General features: G+C 42.3%; 1 protein-coding gene across 1 annotated transcript in view; it reads left to right on the top strand.

Moving 5' to 3' along the window:
- LOC119647045 (neither inactivation nor afterpotential protein C) overlaps positions 1 to 24,650 on the top strand; it is a 46,370-nt gene extending 21,720 nt beyond the window's left edge. The window contains exons 7-18 of the mRNA XM_038047801.1: positions 745 to 1,296; positions 1,351 to 1,501; positions 1,584 to 1,725; positions 1,786 to 2,060; positions 2,123 to 2,412; positions 7,657 to 7,806; positions 7,864 to 7,955; positions 9,185 to 9,247; positions 16,589 to 16,776; positions 16,840 to 17,237; positions 23,744 to 24,107; positions 24,280 to 24,650. Coding sequence (XP_037903729.1) covers positions 745 to 1,296; positions 1,351 to 1,501; positions 1,584 to 1,725; positions 1,786 to 2,060; positions 2,123 to 2,412; positions 7,657 to 7,806; positions 7,864 to 7,955; positions 9,185 to 9,247; positions 16,589 to 16,776; positions 16,840 to 17,237; positions 23,744 to 24,107; positions 24,280 to 24,609 — 2,995 coding nt within the window. The 3' untranslated portion in view covers positions 24,610 to 24,650. The remainder of the gene's footprint in view (positions 1 to 744; positions 1,297 to 1,350; positions 1,502 to 1,583; positions 1,726 to 1,785; positions 2,061 to 2,122; positions 2,413 to 7,656; positions 7,807 to 7,863; positions 7,956 to 9,184; positions 9,248 to 16,588; positions 16,777 to 16,839; positions 17,238 to 23,743; positions 24,108 to 24,279) is intronic.
- Positions 24,651 to 25,960: the final 1,310 nt, after the last annotated feature.

The following is a 25,960-nucleotide window of genomic DNA, read 5'->3' as shown; positions in this document are numbered from 1 at the left end:
TGGGGGCGATTTGGGATTGCCAACTAACTCCGAGGTTTCGGTATCGTTATGGATAGGCCCTCTATTATCGTCAGACGTTCAGATGACGCAATCAACCATCCTTTTGATGGGTCTAGGATTTGGATCTCGTCAGTGCCTAGGACCCTGTGGATTTATTCTGGCAATTGCTTAATAAAAATTGACTTATTAAAGGTTTTTTGCTTCCGGGACTGCAACTTTAGTTTCCTCTGATGGTATGGAAGGATGCCTGCCGTGACTGCATTCAAAGTTTTCCTTTCGCAAGAAAATTCAATGCCAAGTTGGAAATGAATAGTTATGGAAAGTTAGGTTTCAGGAGGCACTTAAGGTGGTGAACAACAAATGTTGGTTCCATCTATTTGGAAAATCAAAATTTAAAGTATTTTACGTGGAAAACGGACAAGATTCCCTTGCGAACCGAGCGATTTGATGTCCAATGTCTCAGATATGCCTATTTCTCGTTCTAGCCTTCTCGACCTCATTCTTGCCAAGAGGGTCGAGAAGTTTCAAGCTGAATGTCCTTAGACGTCTGCACAGTTGTTACTTCCAAATTCTTCAAGTTGAGGTAAACTTGTCTTTACATGGGTCTTCATAGGAATTAGAACATGCAAAGATTCTGGAATTTCTGCCAAAAATGTAGCTTATGAAAATAGCATGAAACCTAAACTTACTTTTTTTCGTTTATACCAATCTTAATCACCGCAATATAATCATGATTTTTTCCAGGGATCAGCACAACTTCCACATCTTCTACTACTTCTACGATCATATGGAAGCTAACGGACTTTGCGAAAACTATTCCTTGGAGAAGGGGCGAAAATATCGATATCTTCGAATCCCAGGTGAAAAACAGATAACCAAGTTGAAGTACGCTCGCGACAGTCCAGCCGAGAACGCTAACCTCTATAAGGAATTTGAAGAGATCCTTCTTGATCTCGACATTTCCCGAAAGAATCTCGAAACGATCCGCAAGATTTTCGCGGCTATTCTGAATCTTGGAGATGTTCGATTCAAGAAGAATGACAAACGTGCCGCGGAGTTTGAAGAATCTGAGGTAGTTTCCAAAGTGGCGGACCTGCTACGATTAGATGAGAAGAAATTCTTGTGGTCGATGTTGAACTATTGCAAAGTGAAGGGTGGAATTGCAGAGAGGAAGCACTACACACCTGAGGAGGCGAGAGACAGTAGGGATGCATTGGCGGCAACAATGTATAATCGAGTTGTGGATTGGATCGTTATCAAGATAAACATAAATTTGGCTTTTCCGAGGGCTGTTTTGTAAGTAACTCCGGATTAGGGTCGGGACACTGTTTAGTTACTATTTCTTTCCAGTGGCGACAAACATTCCATTCACATTTACGATATGTTCGGGTTCGAATGCTTCAAGAGAAATGGAATTGAGCAGTTGATGGTTAACACGCTGAATGAGCAGATGCAATACCATTACAACCAAATAACTTTTGCAAACGCAGCTTATGAACAGGGAATTATTGACTCCTTATTTTGTGTTTAGATTTGGTTAGATGCGAAATTAATAATTAAATTTGTTTAAAAAAAATTAACAGGAATTTGATGGAGTCCCGCCGGTTACAGTCAACTACTATGACAATAAACAGGTCCTGGATCAGCTTCTAACGAAACCAGAAGGGCTTTTCTCGATAATCGATGATGCTTCCAAGACAGCCCAGGATCATGAGGCTATACTTGGTAGACTCAACAGATAACCTACTTCATTTTCTTTTTTATTAACCAGTCCTTCCTTTACAGAAAAAGTCCAGAACAAGCGCAGTCCATACATAAAAAAATGCGGCAACCATGACATCTCCATAACTCATTACACTGGAAAGATAACTTATGACGTGCGTGGATTCCCTGATACAAACCGAGACTTCGTCCCCCCAGAAATGATTGAATCTCTTCGGACTTCCTTGGACGAAATGATTTGCCTCATGTTCACCAACAATTTGACGAAGTCTGGTAACCTAACAATTGCAATGGATGAAGAAGGTAAAGGGAAATCAGGAGAAGGAAGACGTTCGTATGTAAGTTACTATCCTGATATCTTGAATTCACGTTTATATACCTGCACACATCTTGGTTTCAGAATCTAAATACGTTGTCTCAAGGACAATATTCCCAAATCAACCAGATGAGGAGTTTGGCCACCTTGTTCCGCACTTGTTGCTTGCAAATGTTAAAAACCTTGGCTAGTAAGGCAGACAATGCTGGATGTCATTTTATTCGATGTATTCGGGCTGATTTGGAATATCAACCGAGGAATTTCCATCGGGACATGGTTCTTCAACAATTGAAGGCTTTGGCTGTTACAGACACGATTACCATCAGACAGCAAGGATATTCATGTCGAATTACTTTCCAAGAATTTTTAAAGAGGTATGTCAAATGGAAATTTCATAAAATGCGGCAGCTTCCTTAATGGGATGGTTTTTGTCTACATCACGGCTTATTGCAAGCGCATAACATGGACACTAATAGCCAACAGCTTCTATTCTTTTCTCCCACACTTATCAGTTTATATATATGGTCGCTATTCACCCCTTGTGCGATATAGCACGTCAACTACACCCACGCGCGATGACTCACGTTTCGCTGAATTCGCTTCAACTCCCCCAGGACTTCCCAAGAAGCGCGCGCTATTTCTCTACTGTTCTGCGGAAGTGCTTTTGGGGCGACCCGATCGTTGGCCATCTTGTGGGGGTGAATTCCCTGCGTGGTGTAGCCCACAATGCAATTGTCATCTCCCCTTAATGTGTGACCTGTTTACTGCCGCTTGCGTCTTCTTATCACAGTGCGTATGTATGTTCGCGGAGGCTTGGAGCTTTAGAGTAATAGTGGTTGTCACACAGGGACTCATCTGAAGTGGCTCTGCCACGAAGCCTCACCGGAGGTTATCTGGTACCATGGGAACCGGGATGGTCCTCCGAGAGCATGAGGAGAATTCCTAGAGAATTGGCCCCCTAGTGGGAGTTTCATGGTGGTTCTGGTTATGCCCACATTGCGGGCAGAGCTCCTCAGAGCTTAAGCGTGGAGTTGCGCTGTACAACTCGGGTTGCGGCAGAGGTGTTAGATAGGCCTCGCATCCACTGGTATGAATGCTGAGCCTGCACTCAGTATAAATCAGGACCGCTGTGCTTGCATGATGGGGCTCTGATTGTGGTCCCAAAATCAATCCGTGTCCAAAAAGCACCGTGGGATTATGCCTTCACGGCAGGTACTCACATTAACCGCCCCCAGGACTTTCATGTCACCTTCGATGCGCTGCCCATTAACGCACGTAGTTGATGATCCGTCAAACTGAGATCCTTGGATTTGTTGGCGTTTATCTTCAGTCCAACTTACTTGCTCCTCTTTAGGTCTGGATTTAACCTATTTGACCAAAGTCTTTGATCCGGTCCGAGAGCAAATTGACTTCATCAACGTGGTCGAGGTGTTTGGGGAAAGATGCCATAATTCATTGAATTCCCCACGTCTCCCGGATCAGTGGTAAGAAAAAGAAATAATATCGGTGACAGGATTCAACTCTGGCAGACTCTATATCGGGCCTCAAATTCGTCAGACATTTCCCCTCGATGCAACACACACTTTCACAATTTTGTGAAATTAGAGTAGATAAGAGCTATAAGTTTCTCCACAATACCCCTTACGAGTAGAACACGCCAGATACGCGCCATTTTCACGCTGTTGAAAATTGAAATCCGAGAACTTCGAGCACTGTTTCAAGATGATCCATAAGATGTGGATGTGGTTAATACAGGAAAATCGAAAACGGAAATCAGTCTGTTCTCTGTTGAGATGTTATTTAATGCCTTCGAGGGTTATTTTCGTTATTATCTTTGCGACGGTAGGAAGTCTTAACGATCATCCCCTTCTTCCATTCTCTTGGAAGGTCCAAGCGTTTCCGAATGAGCGATAGCATCGTAGCCGCAGGAACTATAAGTGCAGTGATAAATAACGCTGCGGAGAGACCATCAAGCCCAGCGGCTTTATTCCATTGTCCGTGTCGTTCCAAAGCGTTTTTTTTCTGTTAGATAGTTGTTGACAAGAGAAGAGAAGCAACTGGATACACCAGTTGTCGCCAGACACCTCCTTATTTGGTTCCAATTAGGTAATTTGGATGTATTTCCCATGTTAAAGGTCACCCTCACGCAACATTTCTACTATTTCCGTAAATTGCATTATCGAATGAGCCAGTGTACAATTTGATAACGTCAGTGGCTGATCCGCTTGGACGAATTACTTTCGGTCTGAAAACCCGTTTGGACGTGACTACCGATATAAATTACTCATTCTATCATTTTTCCAGAGTATTCAGCAAAAAGTACAGAAAATATAGGGATAAATGGTTTCGTCCAGGGCAGAGGCAACTGATCAGAGGCTGCCTCACCTCTGTCCTGGGAGCAGCGTGACCGTGAGTGGCAACAGATGGAAAACGCTAACGAGTTGCCTCTTCCCTGGACGAAACCGTTTGTCGCTATATCTTTTGAATGCTTGGGTGCCATGCCCCAAACAAGGGATCCGTGGACCAATAAACGTGAAAGTAAGTTGCTCTCCATTTGGTCTGATCCAATATCAAGTAGATGTGGACTTAGGATCCCTCACTTATCCTAAACAAAAAGGACAGGTCTATAGTTCTTCAAGGACGCGGTGCGACTTTCCCTTAACAAAATAATAGAAGGATTGCTCACCCGGAAGTTTACCAATAATAGTACTAGATTTTGACGCTTCCATGATGCTCGAAATATCTCCTCGCTGCGGAGAATTCAACAATTATATTCGAACTTGACTTTATCATGAAACTAGAGGCCTTTTTAAGAATGCCCTCCAAGCGCGAATTTTTTTTGTCCTTTATTCTCCAGCAGCTGTTTGGTGACTCATCCCCGGTGACTCTGGAAGCTATCAATGCTTCTATTTCTTCCCAGCAAGGGAGTATGTACAATTCCATAGGTTCTCCTCCGGCTTTCAATAGAGCTTTCTTTCAAAAATTTGCTGCCGGCTTCTGCGGATATCCTCATAAGCTTTCTATTTTCCCCTCTGATTGTTTTTACGCATCGCCGTTTGAGCTGTGCCCAAGGCATATCTAACAGTGATTAGTCGATTCTCTATTCACCATTGTGTGAGGTAGATATCAAGGGCCGCTTCGTGGGGGTCCAATTAGCGCCATGGTGTGCTATTTTAACGTCACAAACTCCTAAGGCAATGACTGTTGTGGGAAGGGCAAGGAAAGCAGAATAGAGTTGGCAGTTCTCCTACTTTGCAGTTAGAGATCTCTTTGTAGTCTGCAGAGCTTAGTAATCGCAAAGGAACTGCCTGAGAATTTCTCCCTTCTTTTCGAAACTTTAGCGCCAAATCTGACAGTATGGTCCTCTATACACCAGGGTCTCGCGCAAACCGTCGTAACCCAGAACGCATTTGCCCGCGCCTGGCGCGAAGACTCTTGCGATTGCGGTTTGTCATAGAAAAGGAAAAAAATCGTCGGCTTGTGATAGATAGGGAACTTTCGGGTTCTCTCATTCTCCTCTACGTTCCTTTGACCGGCAGCTCAGAGAAAAGTGGCTTTAAGATTGCCGTTCAATCTGGTCGGCGAATTGCCTCAGCAGTCTCGACGATGTTATCAGTATAAAATCATAATGGCCAATTGCCTGCTGGTCAGAATAACTACATTCGGCTTGAGCTTCTAATGATGATTCCACCATCCATAGGCTTTCAGTATTGCGAGTCTCTCCGTTTGGAAGATCATACGACAAGCTATATTATTCTTATCCGAGGAAACTCCGGCATCGACTTCACAAGGCCATATTTGATCCGTCGGTGAACCTTGTCAAAACCTTACAACACGTTGTCGGTCTTCCTTTTTGTCCTTGGTGTATTGTACTTCTTGCCACAGTACCCACGTGAAGATGAAACGAACCACAGTTGTGTATAACCAGAGAACCCTCCTGTGAATTGAATTTAAGCTGAGCCTGCATCTTGCTTCTGACAGGCACACCATTCCCAACGCATGCTCCAGGATTTCGCTCGTAACAGAGGCAAACATCGCTGACACCAATATCACCATTTTGTCGGCATTCGTCACCACTTTCACCGCGTTCCAGCCAAAGAGGTGACGTCACCCTGGAGGGTATCTCTGTTCATAGCTTTGGCCAAAGTCAGATTATCCTGGTTTTTAGCATGCGTTAGAAATTGGGCCAATCCTTGTCTGCTTAGAGCTTCCTTGGTGACCTTAGTACTAACGTTGTTGAATGCTCTTTCTGTATCCTGGAAGGCAGCTGAGATATATGTGGCAACCACCCAATCATGCTAACTTCCTGGTGAACGGCGGTTCGCTTGGATTTACTTTGAGGTGCCCAGATGTGAACAAACGCATCCTCTCCATGTTCATTCTTAAAGTCCAGGACGCGCTCTAGGCTATTAAACATGGAAGAGGCTGATTGGTCGAAAGTCCTTTATGGTACGTGTCTGAACGAAATCTAGCTTCTGTAATCCTCTAAACGCCATGGCCCAATCTATCAAATCAACGTGTAGTCGCAGTGTTTCTTGCGAAAAGGTTTAAGAAATTAAAACATAACACCGGCTGGGGTTACATACCCTCCACATTTTGAATCGTAGGATGCTCTCTAGTTGGGGAGTGCATATGGACTTGAAGCTTTAGGGTTTCACCACAACATTCCATGCAGGAGCCTCCCGACTTCCTAAGAAACACGAAGATTCCTATGTTACTTTCCTTGCAGATTCGCTAGGAACTAGATACGCTTTCAGGCAGTCTTGTATGGTTGGCAGTATTTGCGTCTGTAGCAAATGTTGAAGACTTCCCCGGTCAGCTTCTTAAGACTGGGCAAATCCAATGTTCGGCTGACCTTCCATTCCTGAAGGAATGCTATAACGTCTCGGAGGAATCAAAGCGGGGGATACATCTTCTTACTTTCGTTTACCGTATAGGAGACGCTCTATAAGTAGCATGGTCCATACTTCCGGCGCCAGTCTGTCGCCTGCGGAGCTGCAATCCGCCGGTGGCACCTGTAAGTGAGTTTTAGCTACATCACTGAAGTGTGAAGTCAACGGGCAGTTGTTGCTTTGATGTTGTAAAGGTTGTTTGGCGTCCAAGTCCTTGCAAACTTTACTCCCCTTGCTCCTCTGCTCGGTCTTGAAGGCCTTCTGCTGGTTCTTAAGAATTTGTTATTATCTTCCTCTGAAATCGCTTCGTATTTAGCGAGGTTCTTTTCGGCTCACTCGTTGACAGTATCGGCCCTTTATTCCCCTCTTATTATTCTCTGGCTCAGAATATGGATGGGGTCCACTTCCTTGCTGGCTCTCGGCAACTGGCATACTTGTTTTTCCTCGTTTCTTGAAATAGCCCCGACATGGATGGTTTCATTTCCAAAACAGTGATTTCCATGCTGGTAAGCGCCAGTCCGCCTGCCTGTTTGCTCCTGGAGGTCCCTGTTGTTGGTTCTATGCTATGCCATGCCATCGCTGGTACCAACTGTCATATTTTACTATTTTGTTAAAGCAGGTTTTGATGCTAACTACTGGAGTAGATACTATCTAAATATTTGTGGAAATTGATGTGATCAATTGAAATAGATTATATTATATTAATTGATCTTCTGCTCCTTCCAGATATCAATTTTTAGCTTTTGACTTTGATGAGACTGTAGATGTTACCAAGGATAACTGCAGATTGATGTTAATTCGTCTGAAAATGGAAGGTTGGGCAATCGGCAAATCTAAAGTGTTTTTGCGTTACTACAATGATGAATATCTTGCAAGGTAATAGATATTATTCAGATAAGGGATATGTGTATAATTATACCATTTATTTTCAAGATTATATGAAATACAAGTGAAGAAAATCATCAAGGTCCAAGCAATGATGCGGTCTTATTTGTTGCGGAAACGAAAGGGAAAAGAAGCAAAAGGTATGCGTTGCTCATCTTATTTTATATAAGAAAAAAGTTAGCAGATATTGAGTCCCAACATTCACAAGTAATAGCTTAACAGGATTGACGTCTTTATTAAATTCGAGAATACTTTCAAGAGATTACGGCGGTCTGCACGGGGCACTGGCCCATAGGGTACCATGCCGCTAGGCTCCGCATACTCTACAACTCGCTTTGCCGAAGCTGCGGAGAAGGAAGGGAAACCCTCATGTACTTTCTCTGCGATTGCAAGGCTCTGGCTAGAGTCAGGCTGCGAACACTGGGTAAACCATTCTTTGGAGACCACAGAGAGATTTCTAGCTGTAGGGTGGGAGAGCTGCTTTCCTTCATGAATGCTACTGGCTGGCTTTGAAGATCCGAGCCGGCTGGACTCTGCCTCCCTGCTCCCATAACAACAGCTACGGTCTTAGGAGTTTATAGCATCAAAACGGCGCACCAAAGTCCTAATTGGGATCCTCGGAGCGGCCACTGATACCTGCCTACCTACCTACTTACCTTCAAGAGAATGGACTAATGGTTGCCTCCAAAAGGATGGACTACTGATTCTTTTGATTGAAGATTATGGGTCCTGATTTTGGACCGCACTAAATGGAGAGCAACTTAGTCCCTGTTTTTTAGTCCACCGACCCCTTGTTTAGAGCTTACCTTCCAATGTTCGAATATCAGGAACGGTTTCATCCAGACCAGAGCAAAGCAACTTATCAGATGCTGCCTCATCTCTGCCTTGGTAGCAGCTTGACGGAAGCGGTTCACATATGTTAACGTTTTCTTCTTATACATTCGCAAAACACAACATCGTTGGTGTCCAAAACACACTCTGTATCTTTAAATTCAATAGTGTAAATTCGTTTTGCGACCAATGTCGTCCTCGGATTTTCTTTTGGGAACCCGCGTGAAACGTGGAGGCTCTTGATGCTTCTTATCGTAGATCCTTTTAGTTCTTTTTATTGTTGCCTTACCTTCAGAAAAAATAATGGTTTTATCCGCTCAGTAAGCTGGTCCTTAACCTGTTTCATTCACTAATAGTGTAATAGCCATAAACCTTCCATTCTTCCTTGACTGAGATCTGAGATGGTGTGTGAGAAACAGGTAATAAAAATTGTGAATAATCGAGAGACCAGATAGTGAATGTTGGTGGTTCAATATATTAACTATTCAGTTGAGTTCATTTCTTTCATTTTGATTTTCTTCTTTTTTCCTAATTACAGCCAAATCCAGTCAACCGGCCGTTACAGTAGATGAAGATGAAGCAGCAATCAGAATTCAAAAAGGTACGACAGAAGTTCCCGAAGAGGAAGAAGAGGGTGGTGTATCAGATGTCGAGTATTTTGAAACAAGTGATGCACATGGTGCTGTTAGTGATGAAGAACCAGAGCAATCTAATCCACAGAACGATGTTAAAGAGGGGGAGACAGAAGGAGAAAGTCCACCAAAAGAGGGAGAAGCTGCTGCTGAAGAGTCAAAAGATTCTGTAGTCGAGGAGTCGAATAAACCTGAATCTAAAGATTCTGCTGTTGAAGAGCCGAAAGATTCGGCAACTGAAGAAGTGAAGGAACCAACAGTTGAAGAAGCAGCAGAACCTGTAGTTGAGGAGTCGAAAGATTCTGCAGTTGAGGAGTCGAAAGATTCTGCAATTGAGGAGTCGAAAGATTCTACGGTTGAAGAGTCGAAAGATTCTACGGTTGAAGAGTCGAAAGATTCTGCGGTTGAGGAATCTAAAGATTTACCGGTTGAGGAATCTAAAGATTCTGCAGCTGAGGAACCAAAAGATGTTACAATTGAGGAGTCGCAAGAGTCCACAGTTGAAGAGGCGAAAGAACCGGTGGTTGAAGAATCAAAAGATACTGTAGAGTAGATTCTTATTAGGCGAAGAGAGATAGGGTGTCATTATCCGAATTTATTATTCAATCTATATATTAATTTTTAAGATGCTGCTTACGTTAATTTAAATGTAATTTAAAAATGATAACGATTCATTACTCGTATTATCATCCAGAACAATATTTGTGACTGTGCCAAACTTTAATAAGGACTACTTGCCCGGGATCCTTCGGTTTTGCCTATTGTTATTTATCGATTATTGAGCCAAAATTGGGGGGCGGTAGAGCTTGTGGTTGAGAGCTCTATTAAATGAAGCCTTCTTAATATACCTTTCTGTAAGTGACTTGTTATGTATTGCATTTATATATGTAATCGATCTGAAGCATTATCTGTTTTTAGGGGGTAGGGAAGGGTAGATTATTATTGCTTGAATGCAAGAGAAGATGAGGTTTGTTATTTCGAAATACATATACCTAAATGAAGTATGCAAAGTAAGGGAGTGGTAAACGCCCGTTGGACCAGATATAACTATAGCGTAAACGTGGACCTCAAATTGATGTTGAGCCACCGTAAGTTGTTAGGAGGGTCAACTGATATCATTTTTTAAGATGGGACAGAATTAATTATATTCATCTTTAGTAGTACCTGGGTACTAATTTGGACGCTGGTTCTTTGCCCCAATGCCTGAACTGAGATGCATCGATGAATCGCAATAGGCGTTATCTTTCTCGATCATATTTGTGGTAAAGTCTAGCATGGGGCGCTTTTGTCATAGTGTCCGGGAAGGAAATAAGGTGGAGGAAGTTAATCATTTCCCAAGTTAGACCTATTATAAGTTTAGATTTGGGGCTGCATTTGTGCTTATCAATAGACGGCACAGAGAGTGAAAAAAAACCAGTGGGCGTGCTCCTTAAAGAGTCTACTGGGACCTACATTACACCACACGATACGACAATTTTGCTAACACCTACTGGGCACGACACGACACGACAGAATATTGCCTAGTGTATTTGCTAGGTAAACATATTGAAGACACTGTTATTAACTTAGGTTTGGCGAAGGAAAATGTCTCCAGCTGCCTCAGGCAACAGACACACATGTAGGCAGGCTTCAGACATCAGAGAGACAAATGTTTGCGTCAGAGACAGACACATAAATTTGTCTGATGCAGGAAAAGGTTTCGTCTGGAACAGATATTTGGTTGATGGAGACATTGGTATCTGTTGTCTGAGACAGCCGGAGACATTTGTCTACGTCAAACATAAGGTAATAATAGTGTTTTCAATATGTTTACTTTGCAAATACACTATCAGCAATATTCTGTCGTATCGTCCCCAGTGGGCGTTAGCAAAATTGTCGTATCGTGTAGTGTTATGTCGTCCAATTGGATTATTTTTACTCTCTTTCTGACTCATGACTATATTTTTACACGTCCTCTTAATAAACTTGTTTTCAACCTTAATCTCAAGCTTCTTTTCGTGGATGAATTTAACCTAGCAGTCTGTATGTAACGACTGTGCCCTTAAACTTGAAAACCTTATTGGTACTTTCCTATCTGCTTCGATTGAATCCTAATATCCTTTCCGTGGTTTTCGCCGGAAGCCGACAATTTCTTGTATTTTGTCTCTAAAAGTGTATCTGTTGATTTGATTTTGGTGTACTTCCTTTATATGACGGGCCTAATTTAGATTGGGGCCCTAATTTAGATAGGACTATGCCTTATGGTTAGCTGCGATTCGTTGTTGGATTTTGAGAATCTGATTTGGCCAAGCCCTGAACCCTGGTTGGCTATCACGTACCAATTTTTCGGAAGATGCTATCATAACTGAGAATTATATACCCTTTCTAATATTGCAGCGGGGGTTTCAGTGGCTTTGTGAACCTTGGAGACTGTTATGTGAAACTTGTGTCGCAATTTTCCTTCTGCTAAATACAAAGAGCTACTAAAGTACTAGGATTTTCAAGCCTACTTGGAGCGAACGATTGCAAGAAACTCATCCTAGGGCCTCCGGGAGCGAAGACTTTCCAAAAATTCTCGGGGAGCATGTAGATTAGGTTTATCCTATAAAGTCCTATGTTCTGAGAAGAACTCTGTATGCTGACATGATCAGGCTTTTGATAGAGCAAAATGGCGCAACCGATCATGACGAGGCGAATCTGCTTGTGAATGCGACAAAGGCTAAGAAGATTCACCAAGGGCATAATACTACATAAATGTTGCAGGGCTTTTTTGAAACTTGACATCAATCGAAAGCAAGAATCCGAGGATAATAACACTTAGCAGCACCAGCTTTGCTTAAACTTACTAGTCAATATCAGCCAGGGATCGCTTTTGTCATTATGTTTCAAACTGGGTCCTAGGGAGCAAATGTCAGTCGGGGTGACAGTTAAGAGCTCCCTCTCCGAAATTGAAAAGTCAATCTAATTTTGTTATAGTTCTTTTAATCGCCTCTACGTCTCGGAAGGAGGGAAATACCTTCCTTCTACTCTCCCCTCTCTTGATAGGACTTCTCTTGATAGGACTTCTCTTAAATAGTTCGTTTGATATTTCATTGCCTTTCGAGGAGTTGTTCGATTTTTTCCGGAACATGACATGTTACCAATTTATATTTTCTAAAGTTAACAAGATAAGTGTCGCCCATTTTCAAGTTCCTGGTTGCCGAGAGGAGAATGGAATTATAATTTCGAGGGTTCAGATTAGATATCACGGAATAATAAGGATGCCGGCATAATTGTATCCCGCGCTCGGAGATTTTGTGTAAGGCACCCGTTCCTTTTGAGATGCTGCGTACAACTTCAAATTCCATTTCAGGTCATGCCTCTTTCTTTCAGTGCTATGCCCTTAATTCTTGAGTATCATTAAACGAAGTAATGATAACCGTAAAATCTACCGAGTGACCCTAACTGCCTAACAGGGTTCATGGTGCGACTAAGCTCAATATTGGTCAACTTATAAGCCCTTTATATCGGTACTGCACTCTCTTCATTATTATTGCAGCACCCACAGTCCTGACGAGAGAGCCGGGAGGGGACGCTCAAAGTTTTCCAGGGTTTAGATTTTCAGGCTTCAGTCAATCTGCCTAAATGAGACGTTCTTCTCATTGGAAATTTATTCAGTAGAAATGAACCCAATTGTCTTTTATTTGTTCTTCTTCATCGATGGTATCGACTCGGATTCTTGCTTTCAAATTTCATTCTCAGCGGTATTTGTCGAAATCCAGAGTAATTTTTACGTATACTGGAAACAAGGGTCATGAGGAGAAAGATCCTATTCCCAGGCGCTTGATAAAACTCCGGGGTTAGGAGAGTTGTATTCCTTTCTTGTTCCCTCTCGATTAATTTGTCACCAAATTTATGTGCCCTTCATCAAGCAGGACTTTTATCCCCTTCTGAATCTTAAAAAACGGTTTGCCTTCGTTAACCTTCCGCTTCGTGACTGTCATTAAGGACTTTAATCGAAAGATTTACACCAGAAACAGTTGCATGGAAATATTGGAACTGTGTGGAGGCTCAAGTCTGACTTTTCTGTTTGAGGGCTCATTTCTTAGAAGTTCATACAATTTCGGATTAGAGATAGGATTGGAGAATTGAACAACCAATATAATTTTTAAAAATCTTTCTACTTTGGCTCCCTAGAAAACTTCGAGGAGCTGCTCAATTTTCTTCCAGAAAACACGATTGAGCGTCGATTTATATTTTCTACAGTTAGTTCAGCTTACTGGGGGGAGTCGCAACTCCGAGCACTCAGGCCATTGTTAGGCCTATTATACTATCCCCGTAAAACGCCTGTTCAATGGCTTTGCGCCTACGATGTTCGCAGGCGGGATTCCAAAAGTTGGTTCTGGCCCCACCATTGTGGATATGGAGCCAGTCTGTCAGTCCTCTGATTACCAGCGATCTTTGAGTGCCCTGGCACCCACATCAAGATGTGTCTGTAATCTGAAAAGACTTACGGCCATTTATCGACCATTCTTCTCTTTTAGTGATTACGACAGTGTATGTCTTTTCAAAGACGAATCTGCAAATCATATTATCAGTCGGCATCAGAGGTACCGGATGTTTGTCAAGGAATTTCCAGATAGACACATGATTGGCCGCTTTTTCACGCTCCAATGGTGTCGAGTCTATATGCGTCGTTGGCTGGTTTCGCAGCGTTACTTCCAAGTGAAAGTGTTTTGGTGAAAGTCCCCTGGTTTTTCCTATTGCATTCCTACAGCATCAGAGCAATCTGCAGGATTTCTGATATAGTTGCTGGATATTGTGCTTCCACATTAACTTGGAGTCGAAATGTTCTGCTAACTACTTGACTGTTTGTGCGAGTAGGATTTCCGCCCCTGCTAAGGTGGGTAGCGTATAGCTGCCCCACCTGACGTTTCTAGTGAACATAACTAGTTCAGTCTTCCTAGCGTTCAGCATTAATCCATTGTCGAGCACCAACTGTGGATTTCATGAAGAGTTGCATCCAAGTGCTTACATTCTGCGACCACAAACTTCCCGATAATTATTACGGCTAGATCGTCCGCAAATGCTTGCGCGAAGACCTTTTTGTCCTCCAGGAGCCATAGGAGGGTATCCATTACCAGGAGCCATAATAGAGGAGACAAAACCCCTCCCTGTGGATAGCTCCTAAGACATTCTGCGGCAATAGACTTCTGGCCAACCAATATGTGGATTTTTCTCTGCTCTAACATGTGAAGGATTCAACTGATTAACATCAGTTCAATTCCATGCTGTCTTGCCGCGGATGAGGCATAATTGAAGGCACCTTTGATGTCCATGAATGCTCCTAAGGCATACTCTTTTTCGGACATCGCCTTTTCAACTTTTGTTGCGAGTTCATGGAGCGCTGTCTCCGTGGATTTGGCTTTCTCGTAGGAGTGTTGCCTATGGTGTGTATTGCTTATGAACCGATCTACTAGTCTTTCTAGTCCTTTTAGTAGAAAGGATGGTAAACTGATCGGTCGGAATCTTTTTGCGTCTGTGTAGGTGGGTTTCTTTAGTTTGGGAATAAATATAACCTTCACATCACGCCAGTTAATTGGAATATTAGCGTGTGCTAGACATGCAGGATATATATTTTGTATATGTAGATCCAGGGCATCCATTTTCTCTATTACTAACGCAGGGATGATGCCATCCGGACCCGCAGACTTGTATCTATGGAACGAGTTAAATACTCGTTTTACTCGCTTCAGTGTTACTACTTTGCATGCCAGATCCCAGTATCTGGGTTGAGGGCTGTCTGCACCTGTGAGGTCCGAGATGAGACTTTGGATGCGGCCTAGGAAGAAAATGGTTTGCTGATTCTTCACCGCTTTCTGTGTACTTCCCGCTCTATAAACGTAAATAACCCAGCTTCTCGCTACGCTCTTTAACAAGGATCCGGTTGAGCTGTAAGGTTGCCTCAAGAGAGCTAGTCTCGTTGCAAAAGCGTCTCCATGATGATCGTTTAGCCGATCTTATGTTCTTCTTTAGAGCCTTCTGTGCCTTTTTAAAGCGATTCCAGTTAGCGTCTGAATCACACTTCAGAGCACGATTAAGGAGCCTTCTCCTCTGTTTAGCGAAATCCGAGTCCCAAAAGGGGTTTTACAATTTTTAGGCGTCTTGAGTGGGCAGTTTTCTTCGGAAGCTTCTCTCATGCTAGTTGCTACTGCTAATGAATCTCAATGTCGACCATATCTAAATCATCTTGTTTTATTTGCTGCTTGAAACATTTTTTCTGTCTCAGATTTCTTCCTCCAAAATAAGAGGGGGCTGACAATTTTCACATTTAAAGTGTCTCCTTGCAGAAGTAGACCTGATGAAGGACGAAACGAGAAAAGGTGATTTCCTCTGCGATTGCAATCTTTTCAGAAACCCGCAATATGAACTTTATTGAAATAGCGGAATAATTTCCATCCCTAAGCCCTGGGCATATTCAACTTATTTTAGAGAATTAATAAAACAGTCTCAATAAAGCAATATTTTGCCACAATACTTTTATATCTTCCTTCCTTCCGCACGATAATCTTAGCTATACTCGACCTTCAAAGCAATGAGATGTTGCATTTTCGCGGAAACTGAAACTCGAGCCCTTAAATTATGTGAACAACTGTCATAGAATCGCTGTATCTTTATATACCCGAAATATAAAACTAATACCTTTTCTCATTTTAAAAGATAGTTACTGTTCCAAAATAGATACTATTACCATAAATTTTGATTAATCTTTATCACATATAATTTGTAATGCAAAGGCAGTATCAGAGTAGCTCAATTTTCCTTTTGAAAGGACATATGTTAACGTATATATATATATATATTTTTAGAAACTGAATTGCAGACAATCAATAAGCCGCAATAGTTCGACTCTTGTTGAAGCTAAAATTGTCTCACCAGATTTGATCTTAATAAAGCGTAACTTCAATAAAACTTTTTAGCTATTTCATTATAACAAGTGCATATACTCGATATGATATCTTCGCACCTCCACGGTAATAGGATTAGTTCCGCTTCTTCTCCTACTGTTCTCTCCTTGTCCGGTTCTAGTATCACTATTGGATTAGATACTCCAAACACCTATTACCGCACAAGTTGACTTTAATCTCTGGGGTGACGCCTTCGTGAAGGGTTGACGTCCACTCTTGCGGGTGTTAGCATTGAAATGACTCTAAGAGGGGATTAGGTTGCAATTGGCCATTTTTGGGGGCAAGGAATAAATGAAATTTTAATTAAATTAAGCGAACTGTGTCAAACAATATTATGTCCTAGTTTTAAAAATGGAAAACTTATATTACCCTTTTCTTTGGTAGCTTTCCGTGGGTATCAGACGCGTAAAGCTTACAGTCCACTGCTCAATGAGAAGACCGGCCAAATTGACCAAAGCACTGCTGACTTCTTGAAACGATATGTGCAGAGGTGGAGAGCCAAGTCTTTATTCCAAGTTTTGCTGCATTACCGGGCTGCGAGATTTCAGGATTTCGTCAATTTATCCCAACAGGTGAGAGAGATCTTAACTGCTTTTTGCAATGAATTAATTTTGAATTTCGTCTCTCATCCTCAGGTACATTTATACAATCAACGAGTGGTTGCTGGACTTCATGCGACGGCAAGGGGAGTTAACATCGATAAAGTTGATGCCAGACAAAACAACCCCTCCTTATTCGGAGCAATGCCAATGCCACTTCGGAAGATACCATTCAAAATGGATGACATTCCGTATTATGACACTTCGTACATGTGTGATATAGTCAGCCCAGTTGCTAATTACGGTGTTACTGTTGATGAAGAACAGGAGACATGGGATGCTCCCTTGCAGCCGCCACCATCGTTGACTCAATATCTTATGACCTATAATGCTTATAAAAGAGAGCAGGCTTGCCAAACTAATTGGGACAGACGAGATGAAGTTGATGTTGTGTATGAGCAACAGTTCAGCAGGGACCCAACTAATATGAGAAGGTAAGAGAAGCCTTCATTTATAACTTTGACGAAACCATAATTATTTGAAGAAAAATATAATCGGATAGATAGAATTGAACCAGTAGAGCTGACCAAATAACACGTCGATTGTCGAGTTGGTTGAACGCCTGCCTCTCGATCTCCTGACCGGGTTTGGGATCCTAATTGCTTCATGGATGTTTGTATTTGTTTTTGTGCTTGTTATGGTCTTTTTTGGCTTTTTATCCGGTTCAATGTACAAGTGAATACGGCGATCCGCAATCGGAGTCTATTTAAAATGGGTTGAGTATAGAAATTCCAAAAAAAATGTATATAATGATTTATAAGATTAACATTTATGTGGAAATTTCGGGTGCAGAATACTCCCCTGAGTGTATTGTAAAAACATAACTTAACGATGTCGACTTAATTTCTTAATCGGTTCATTATTATCTCTGAGACGGCAGAATAGTTGTTTCAGTTTTCGGTATGAACGGGAAGTGAATCAAGCCTGGGTTTGTCATTTGGTTCCGGAGGAGGAAAGAGTTTGACCACATTTCTGGGACATCTACACAAGGTCTTGGTGATCGAACTGATGTTGAAAAAAAGAAAGATTGAAAAAAAAACCCTAATAAGAAGCTAAATTGGTTGTTTAAACACCTAGTAGTGTTTCCTGTTCACTCCTTGGTGGAGTATAGGGCATCCACACAGTTAGATTGTGCTTCAGTTTCATTATCATCAAAATCAACGCTATGTAAGTGATAAGCTCACAGCAGCGAGGCAACACAAGACGAACACGGCCCTCCATGGCGACTGGGATTCGAACCCAGTGCAGCGAGATTGGGAGACTGATGTTTTACTCACTCAACCATCGCACCATCATTTTAAGCACGTCAACGATAATTATTAAATGACAGGCCACTGTATTACAGCAGAGTGCCGATTTTGGCGGTATATTCTTGACTGTCACAAATATTCCAACCTATTTTCCAGGGTCGACAGGTTGGATTTCGGAAAGAATGTAGTACGTTAAAATAGAAAAAATGTCATCAGATTAGATTAAGGCTTTTGCCATCCTGTGTGACATCTATGCTGACGGTTTCCTGACTGTGTCGATCGCAAGCGTCTGTGAGCTTTAGGATATCCTCTTAAAAAAGTGATCCTGAAAATTCCTCGAAGAGGACTTTAAACGAGGTTGTTCCCTTGAATTGGCAGTACATAGTCAAAAATTGACGAGGGTTTCGTCGAGGGCACAGGCACTTCAACAGGCGATGCCTCTTCTCTGCCCTGGGGACAGGGCGACCAAAGTGGTTACTAGGTGATTAAGAGATTAGATTTTCGTCTGTTGCTTGTAGTCCAGCCTATAAATAATAAATAAGGAGTAGCTTGTCCCAAACTATATTTTTTGTTTGTTTTGAAAGTATATTTATATAACAATATTTCGAGAGCGACGTATCCCCTTCTTTAGTACAAAGCTACTAAAAACAATTGTCATTATTAGATTTCCTTATGCCTTTTCTCCTACCTACCTAATAACTTTTAAATTACCTGCTAATCACCGCAGCGAGTCTTATTAGTTTCGAGGGGCAGTTATCAGAATCCATGTTTAATAATCGGGTCCCGTCTTCTCTCAAAATTTCTAAACTTTTCCAAGGGTGGAAGGTTGCCCTTTGGTTTGCATGACGCAAGAGCTCAAGATTTCCCCGCTGAATTGTATGACTTTCTTCGACTATGTTCGGTGCAACCGATGATCTTATGTGCGACTTTTGTTTCCGGACTCTACTTACCGCTTCCTTGATGTGTTCGTTGAATTTAGTCGTTATTAGGCATTTAGTCTGTCCTATATATGTATATCCTATTACAATCATCATCACCATCATCAACGATGCAACAACAGGTATCCGGTCTAGGCCTTATTAAGGAACTCCAGACATACCGGTTTTGCGCCGGGACTTTCCGGGCTGGATCATCCTCATCCATACAAATTAAGTGACCCGCCCACCGCAACCTATTGAGTCGGATTTTATCCACAACCCGACAGTCGTGGTATCGCTCATAGATTTCTTCATTATGTAGGCTACGGAATCGTCCATCCTCATGTAGGGAGCCAAAAATTCTTCGGAGGAATCTTTTCTCGAACGCGGCCAACAGTTCGCAATTTTTCTTACTAAGAACCCAAGTTCTGAGGAATACAGGAGAACTCACAAGATAATTTTCTTGTATAGTAAGAGCTTTGACCCTATGATGTGACCTTGCACAGATTTCATCATTAGAGCTCTTATTAGTTGTGATTTCCGACCTTAGATAGAAAAAGTTATCAACAGGCTCAAAGCTGTAGTCTCCTATCTCTTATCTAACGGATCACTTTTTTCAGAGTCAGTTTGAAGACGATGCATGATAACGCATCTCTTTGTCTTAGACCGTTGTTGATGTTGAATGGTCCCGAGAGTGATCCTGCTGCTTTTATCTGATCTGGCGCCTTGGTCACGACCAGCCTAGTCGGTCCTAGCAATTTCGTTGGGAATTGGAGTTCTAACATGGCCATTTATAGTTAGCCTGGCTATGCTATCATATGCAGTCTGCGGTGATTCGAACAGTTTTTCCATTCATTGCCGCAAAGAGAAAATCTGATCGGTTGCTGATTTGCCTGGAGTGAAGACTCTTTGGTATGGGCCGATTAGGTTCTGGGCGTATGAGGCTATCCGGCTTAGCTGGACAGCGGAGAATATCTTATAGAAAATACCCCTCAACGTGATACCTCAATAATTGCTGCACTGAGTGGTATCCCCCATTTTATGTACGGGACAGATAATGCCACGTTGTCAGCCGTCAGGCATTGATTTGCTGCCCCACACGTTGAGCATCAATCGATGAACCGCTTGTTGTACTTGATCTCCTCCGTATTTAAACAATTCGGCTGCAATTACATCGACTTCTGGCGACTTATAGTTTTCAAGACAATGGTTAACACGAACTGTTTCTTCTATGCTTGGTGGTGGCAACATTTGTACATCGTCTCCATCGTGCCCATTCTGTCGGAAATCAGATTTTCCTCTTTGTCTCGGCAGGATGAAGGTCGAGGTATATAACCTGCTGACTTATTGGTAATACTTTCGTGCCTGGTGTGGTTGCTCCCTGCGCTTCTTGAGTTCACAGACCTGTTGGTTCTCCCAGGCTTCCTTCTCCGTTTGTGAAGTTGCTTTTCCATTCGACGGAGTTTGAGTTCATGATATGCCTCTGCGCGTGTCCGCATTCTTTCAGATTGCAACATTACCCGGTATGCAGCATTCTTCCGCTCCATGCTACTATTACATTCATCGCTGAACCAGCCGTTCTGACTTTCATGCGACTGAGGCCAAATACGTTCATGGCCGTATTAATGTTAACGCTCTCAGGTGATTGTGAAGATCATTTGTTGATCTTTCATCTCCAGGACATCTGTTAGCTGCGGTGCTACGAAGGTATTTGTTGTAGATGGCTTCAGTATTCACTCTCACTTGGTTGTCTGAGGGGATTGCAGGCGGGGTTGCTTTTTGAGCTCGGAGCACTATGCCAACGAGATAGTGATCCAGGCCTATATCATTAGCGGAGAAGTGGAAGTTGGACTTCCGTTCGTGACGTCCTTGGCAAAGTGTTTGGGTATAGTTTAAAGATATCTTTTCCGCAAAAGGTTTAAATGTATCCGGGTGTCCGCATAGTTCAGTGGTTAGAGTACTGGGCTGTCATGCAAAAGGTCACATTTCAAATCTCACTGGTGGCTGCGGGATATGTATCTTGATTTGATATGTGAATGAGTACCTGAGTCAAATCAGGGTAATAAACTGGGGTAAGCGTATATCTGACCACATTGTTCCCTATAGGGTGCTATAATCCTGTAGTGTACCCTGTCAGTCATAAATGAAGTGTTCTAACACACTTCAAGGCCCTGATAAAATTTGGATTGTCGCGCCAACGATTATTATTAAAGGTATCCCCCAACCGATTTAGAGTAGAGCTTTCTGCCCTGAAATAATGTAGCTTTCAAAGTTAAGAGGAGTTTTCTGTTACGCTGCTTGTACCGCTGGTTTTCAAAATTGGTGTTGCGGTGGAAAACTTCTCCATCAACTTTAATTGTGTTGGATGCATCTGACACTTTAGCTGTTGCCGTCGGATCTGGTTTTTGCCGCCAGTTAGGTTTATAAGTTGCGATCGTCATTACGTGATTACGTGACCCTTTCCTGTCTGCCTTGGTACAACCCAGGGGGGTTCGAATACTTACACCACTGACATTTATCTACTGGTTAACATGAATGACAGGTGTGGTACTAGATAAAACAGTTTTATGCAAGGCAGTATTATCCTGAGGGTTTGGAATGCTCGAATTGAAAACCCAAGTTGACTATTATCGAGCTGATTGAGGAAGTACTTGTGATACGCGTTTACCTATTTCCCATGCAGTTCGGAAAGGAGGCACGGTATTTTCAGGACTTAGGTTAATATAAAAAAGTACGTACCCAAAGTTCGCGCTAAGAAGAAAAGAAGCAAATAAATGGTTCGACCTTGCATATAAAGCCGAATGAAGACTTGCGTATACTACGAAAGGAAGAATATGAAAGGGACTATGATAGAAATGAAGTAAAATGTCTTTATGGGAAAACGAATGTAACAAATAAAACTTGAGAGTGAAGTCAAGTGTATGTAGTCGCTCAGTGAAGCCCCGTTTATTCAGGGGAAAGTAATGCTTATGTTCGGAATTCCCAAAAAGTAACCCAATAGGAGTTTGAGATGAGTTATCTCCATAAGAAAAGAAAGAAAAACCATAATTGACAATTATATTAAATCCGTCAATTATTCCTATTTCCTGAATGTAAGTCACCATAGTCAGTTGTGAACATTGTTTCTGTTTATCATAAGTTTCTACCGTAGCCCTAAAAATTGGCTCCATTCAGTGAAAAGTGAACAGAAAAAAATATATTATTATTATTCTGTTAAGGGAAAGTCGCACCGCGTCCTTAAAGAACTATTGTGCCCCTTTTGATCATAATATCTCAAGCAGGCCTATAACCGTCAGCAACTTTAGTATGTTCCCTACTTCCAGGCTTTCAGCTTTGCATCTGGTATTAAGTGCCCAGATGCGTCGACTTACCTTGCACAAGTGCCGGGAACTGTCGCAGGACATATAGAGGTTTCGTCATACTCCTCACAAAACCTGCAGTCAGTGTCCGTAGATATCCCTAGCTTCCCTAGGTGATAGTTCAGCCGACAATGACCAGTGAGAATTCCCACTATGATTCGGAGGTTCTTTTTGGTGAGTATGACACCGGCACCCGCTCCCTCTGCTGTGAGGGATCTGTCAGTGTACCAAGTAATCAGTTGCTAGTTTAAGCCGTATGTCGCAGCCATAGTCTCCCATTTTGCCTTGTTACTCCAATGTGTTTCAAATTTCTTATCGAAATGAAACCTCGTTGTCAAGTTATCCCTTGGTATCAGTAATTCAGGACATCGTCTATAAACAACATCATTCTTCCTTCGATTTAGGCAGCTCCCCGTCACACTCATACTACCGGCCATCCTGAGTATTGCCCTCCTTGCCTGCATCTGTATGTGCAGATGGAGAGAGGATAATCCCAGAAGGACTTCCAAGGATGCCGTGGGACATGTTCTCATTGCCCCACTGATACATACGCAAGCCAGCCTTTGGAGCTTATGTAATCCCCTGGCTTGTGTGTTGAGTTGGGTTCTTTATGCCCAGATTACCGCTCCATAGGTAATCATTGGCCTTACTATTGCAGTATATACCCAAAGTAGTATCTTCGGGCTGCAACCCCATTTTTTTCCTATTATGGGTCTACAAGTTATCAGAGCCGTCGTGACTTTCCCACAATTGTTTCCGACATGTGTCTTGCAGAGTAATTTTTGGTCTATCGTAATTCCCAAATATTTGACCTCTGTTTCTCGTTTCACCTCCATATCATGTAATGTTATGGTTCTCAGTTGATTAAGCTTACACCTCTTAGTGAATGGTACTATGGTGGTTTTGCTTGGGTTGATCCGCAGTCCCACCTTCCTTTACCAGGCTCTAGTAACCCTTAGTCCAGTTTGGATTTTATCACTTAGGGGGGCAAATATGAAGTCCCTACAGATTAAAACAATGTCGTCCGCGTAACCCTGGACTTATATTTCCGTATTTATTAACACGTCCAGGAGTTCATCCACTACCATACCAAAGTATATTAATGACGTATCTTTTTATCCGAGTGAAATTATGCGGTGTTTCCAACGATTAATTAATTAAAGTAATAAAAACTTGTTGTTTCTTTTCCGTTGGTGTGGATATTTATTCTTGCAAATACCGATATTTCGGAAACCACTTGTTCCCTTCATCAGTGCTAACAAGTTTACTCATCTGTAGACAACAAACTTGTTAGCACTGATGAAGGGAACAAGTGGTTCCCGAAATATCGGTATTTGCAAGAATAAATATCCGCACCAACGAAAAAGAAACAACAAGTTTTTATTACTTTAATGCATCTTTTTATTCTCCACAGAACCAACTACGAATATTCAAGAGGTCCTGATTCATCATATCTTCACCCTCAATGGAACGATAATCGCAGACAAAGCTATGTTCCGGCAGAAAGTCGGCGTTCAAGCTATATACCCGGTGAATTTCGGGGAGTGAATTCTTCGACACAGAGTTATGGTGCCTACGATAATCGTCGTTTTAGTTCATCTTCGCAAGTAAGCCATGACTTTGATTCTCATCGTAGAAATTCACTGTCGAAAAAACGTACAGCACCCACACCGCCCCCTATGAAGGGGATGCGCAATGAGAACTCCTGGATGAAAAACGATCGACCACAAAATCCGGTTCGGGAAATGCAAATGATGGCTCGGCGTGATAATCCTAATGTGAGTGGTTTAGATTTTATGGCAGAGTTTCTTGTAAAATATTGGAGTCCTGAAATGTGCCTAATCAACATAGATAGATTGTATTCATTTTAGTTCAGAGTATCTGATCCTTCTTGTTCGTTGGGTGCTATGTCTGAAACTTAGCCTTAAACATAATCTTTTGCATTTGCAGCATAATTTTGATGATGGAGACGAGCCACCCTTCAACTTCCAAGCGATGCTTCGTAAGACCAACTACGCCGCCAAGGATGACATGACGAACAATGCATACAACAGTAACGCGAGATCTTCCCCAAGAAGGAACTTCCAACCAAAGTCGTCTATGCCGTCGTCAAGGAGCGAGAATTTTTCGCACAAGCGACAAGGAAGCACTTCAAGCGACAAACGATCTGCTTCCACAGCTAACTTAAGTGAAGTTGGGAACATCAACGAAACGCCCAGCTATATCGAGGAAGAAATTGCTCCCGGAGTTACATTACAAGGAAATGCTTACATAATTTAGGTCTACAGTTTCGTTGGAAGGACCTGTTAAATGGTCTCTGTTTTAAATAAGAATTCGTTGACTGTTAAATTGGAGACTTTTTTGTTGCAAGTGGAAATGTAATTGATATTGTTGTTGAATTTTTTTTGGGAATATTACATAAAACGGTTTTTACCTAGATGATAATGTAATAAGTTGTTTCGAAATTCCTTGCAAGTGCACACAATCTACACTCTTTATGGCTAACTTTTTAAAAAAGCTACATTGTTATTTGAGCCAGGACAATAGGATGCAAAGCAGGTAAGTTCTCCAAAAGGTATACATGAGGTACGTAGTATTTTACACTGAAACGCATAAGAATACGTAAAAAGGGGTTAAAAGACATGGATCCTGCGGTAGGCCATGGCTACCCTGTAAATGAGGAGACACCAGTCTCTCCTTAATGAGCTTGAGGAAGCTCTTGATAATAGTAACTCTACAGAAGACTTAATCCACAGCCTGCAGGCGACGATTGCTTCGTTAAGGGCAACCATAAAGTCGAAATACGGCAGACCAAGCTCTAAGGCGACCAACAGATTCCGCAGTGCAAAAAGTGCTAGCGAGTTGGCCATGCGGCGCCGAACTATCACCTCAAATATTGCGGCGTCAAATGGTACAGCGCACACAGGCTAGATGACTGTCCCAAGACCCCGAATGAAAGTCCCAAGTGCGTGAACTGCGGGGCAAGCAACTAATGCAAGTGCCCTAAATTCGCGAAAATTATGACATGGAGGAACGCCCAAAAACGGTCCATTCCACTCCCGACTAACCCGATTCAACCAAACAAACCTGGCGTTATCTCAACGCCATCTTTCACTCGACCATCCATCTCATTCGCTCATGCGAATTCCAACCAGTCCTTTGAACTAAATAATCTTCCCATCATCATATCCCTCGTTGAGAAACAACCGCGCTCAACTGGAAAATCGTGATCTCCAGTCACAAGCTATCCCAAATCTAGCTTCCTCAAACCAACGGAGGCGCAAATGATACCATTGATAGCACGGTTTGTCAGTACACTGGGGCTATTCAGTAAATATGCGACGAGCTTGTGCCAGCCATCACCCTAAACTATCGAAACCTTATCTCCCTCCCTGGCGACGTCCTTCAAGATATACATTACAAGAAAAGTCTACCGGGGGATTAGTCTATAAGCTCAGCAACATCTCAATTTCCACCCGTACCTCTGCAAGTTAACCTTTAGCTTTTTAGATGGTCGACAATCCAAAGCCAAAGTTCAGCAGCAATTCTCTGAGAATGATGAGGAATATTTGAACCATAAGGACCAGAGGAGGTAGAGTAGTCCTCTATACCTATCGCTATTCCTATTCTC

The sequence above is a fragment of the Hermetia illucens genome, chromosome 1 (assembly GCF_905115235.1).
Source record: "Hermetia illucens chromosome 1, iHerIll2.2.curated.20191125, whole genome shotgun sequence".
NCBI classification, from domain to species: Eukaryota; Metazoa; Arthropoda; class Insecta; order Diptera; family Stratiomyidae; genus Hermetia; species Hermetia illucens.
The sequence above is the reverse complement of the archived record's forward strand: the minus strand, read 5'-3'. Positions and strand labels throughout refer to the sequence as shown.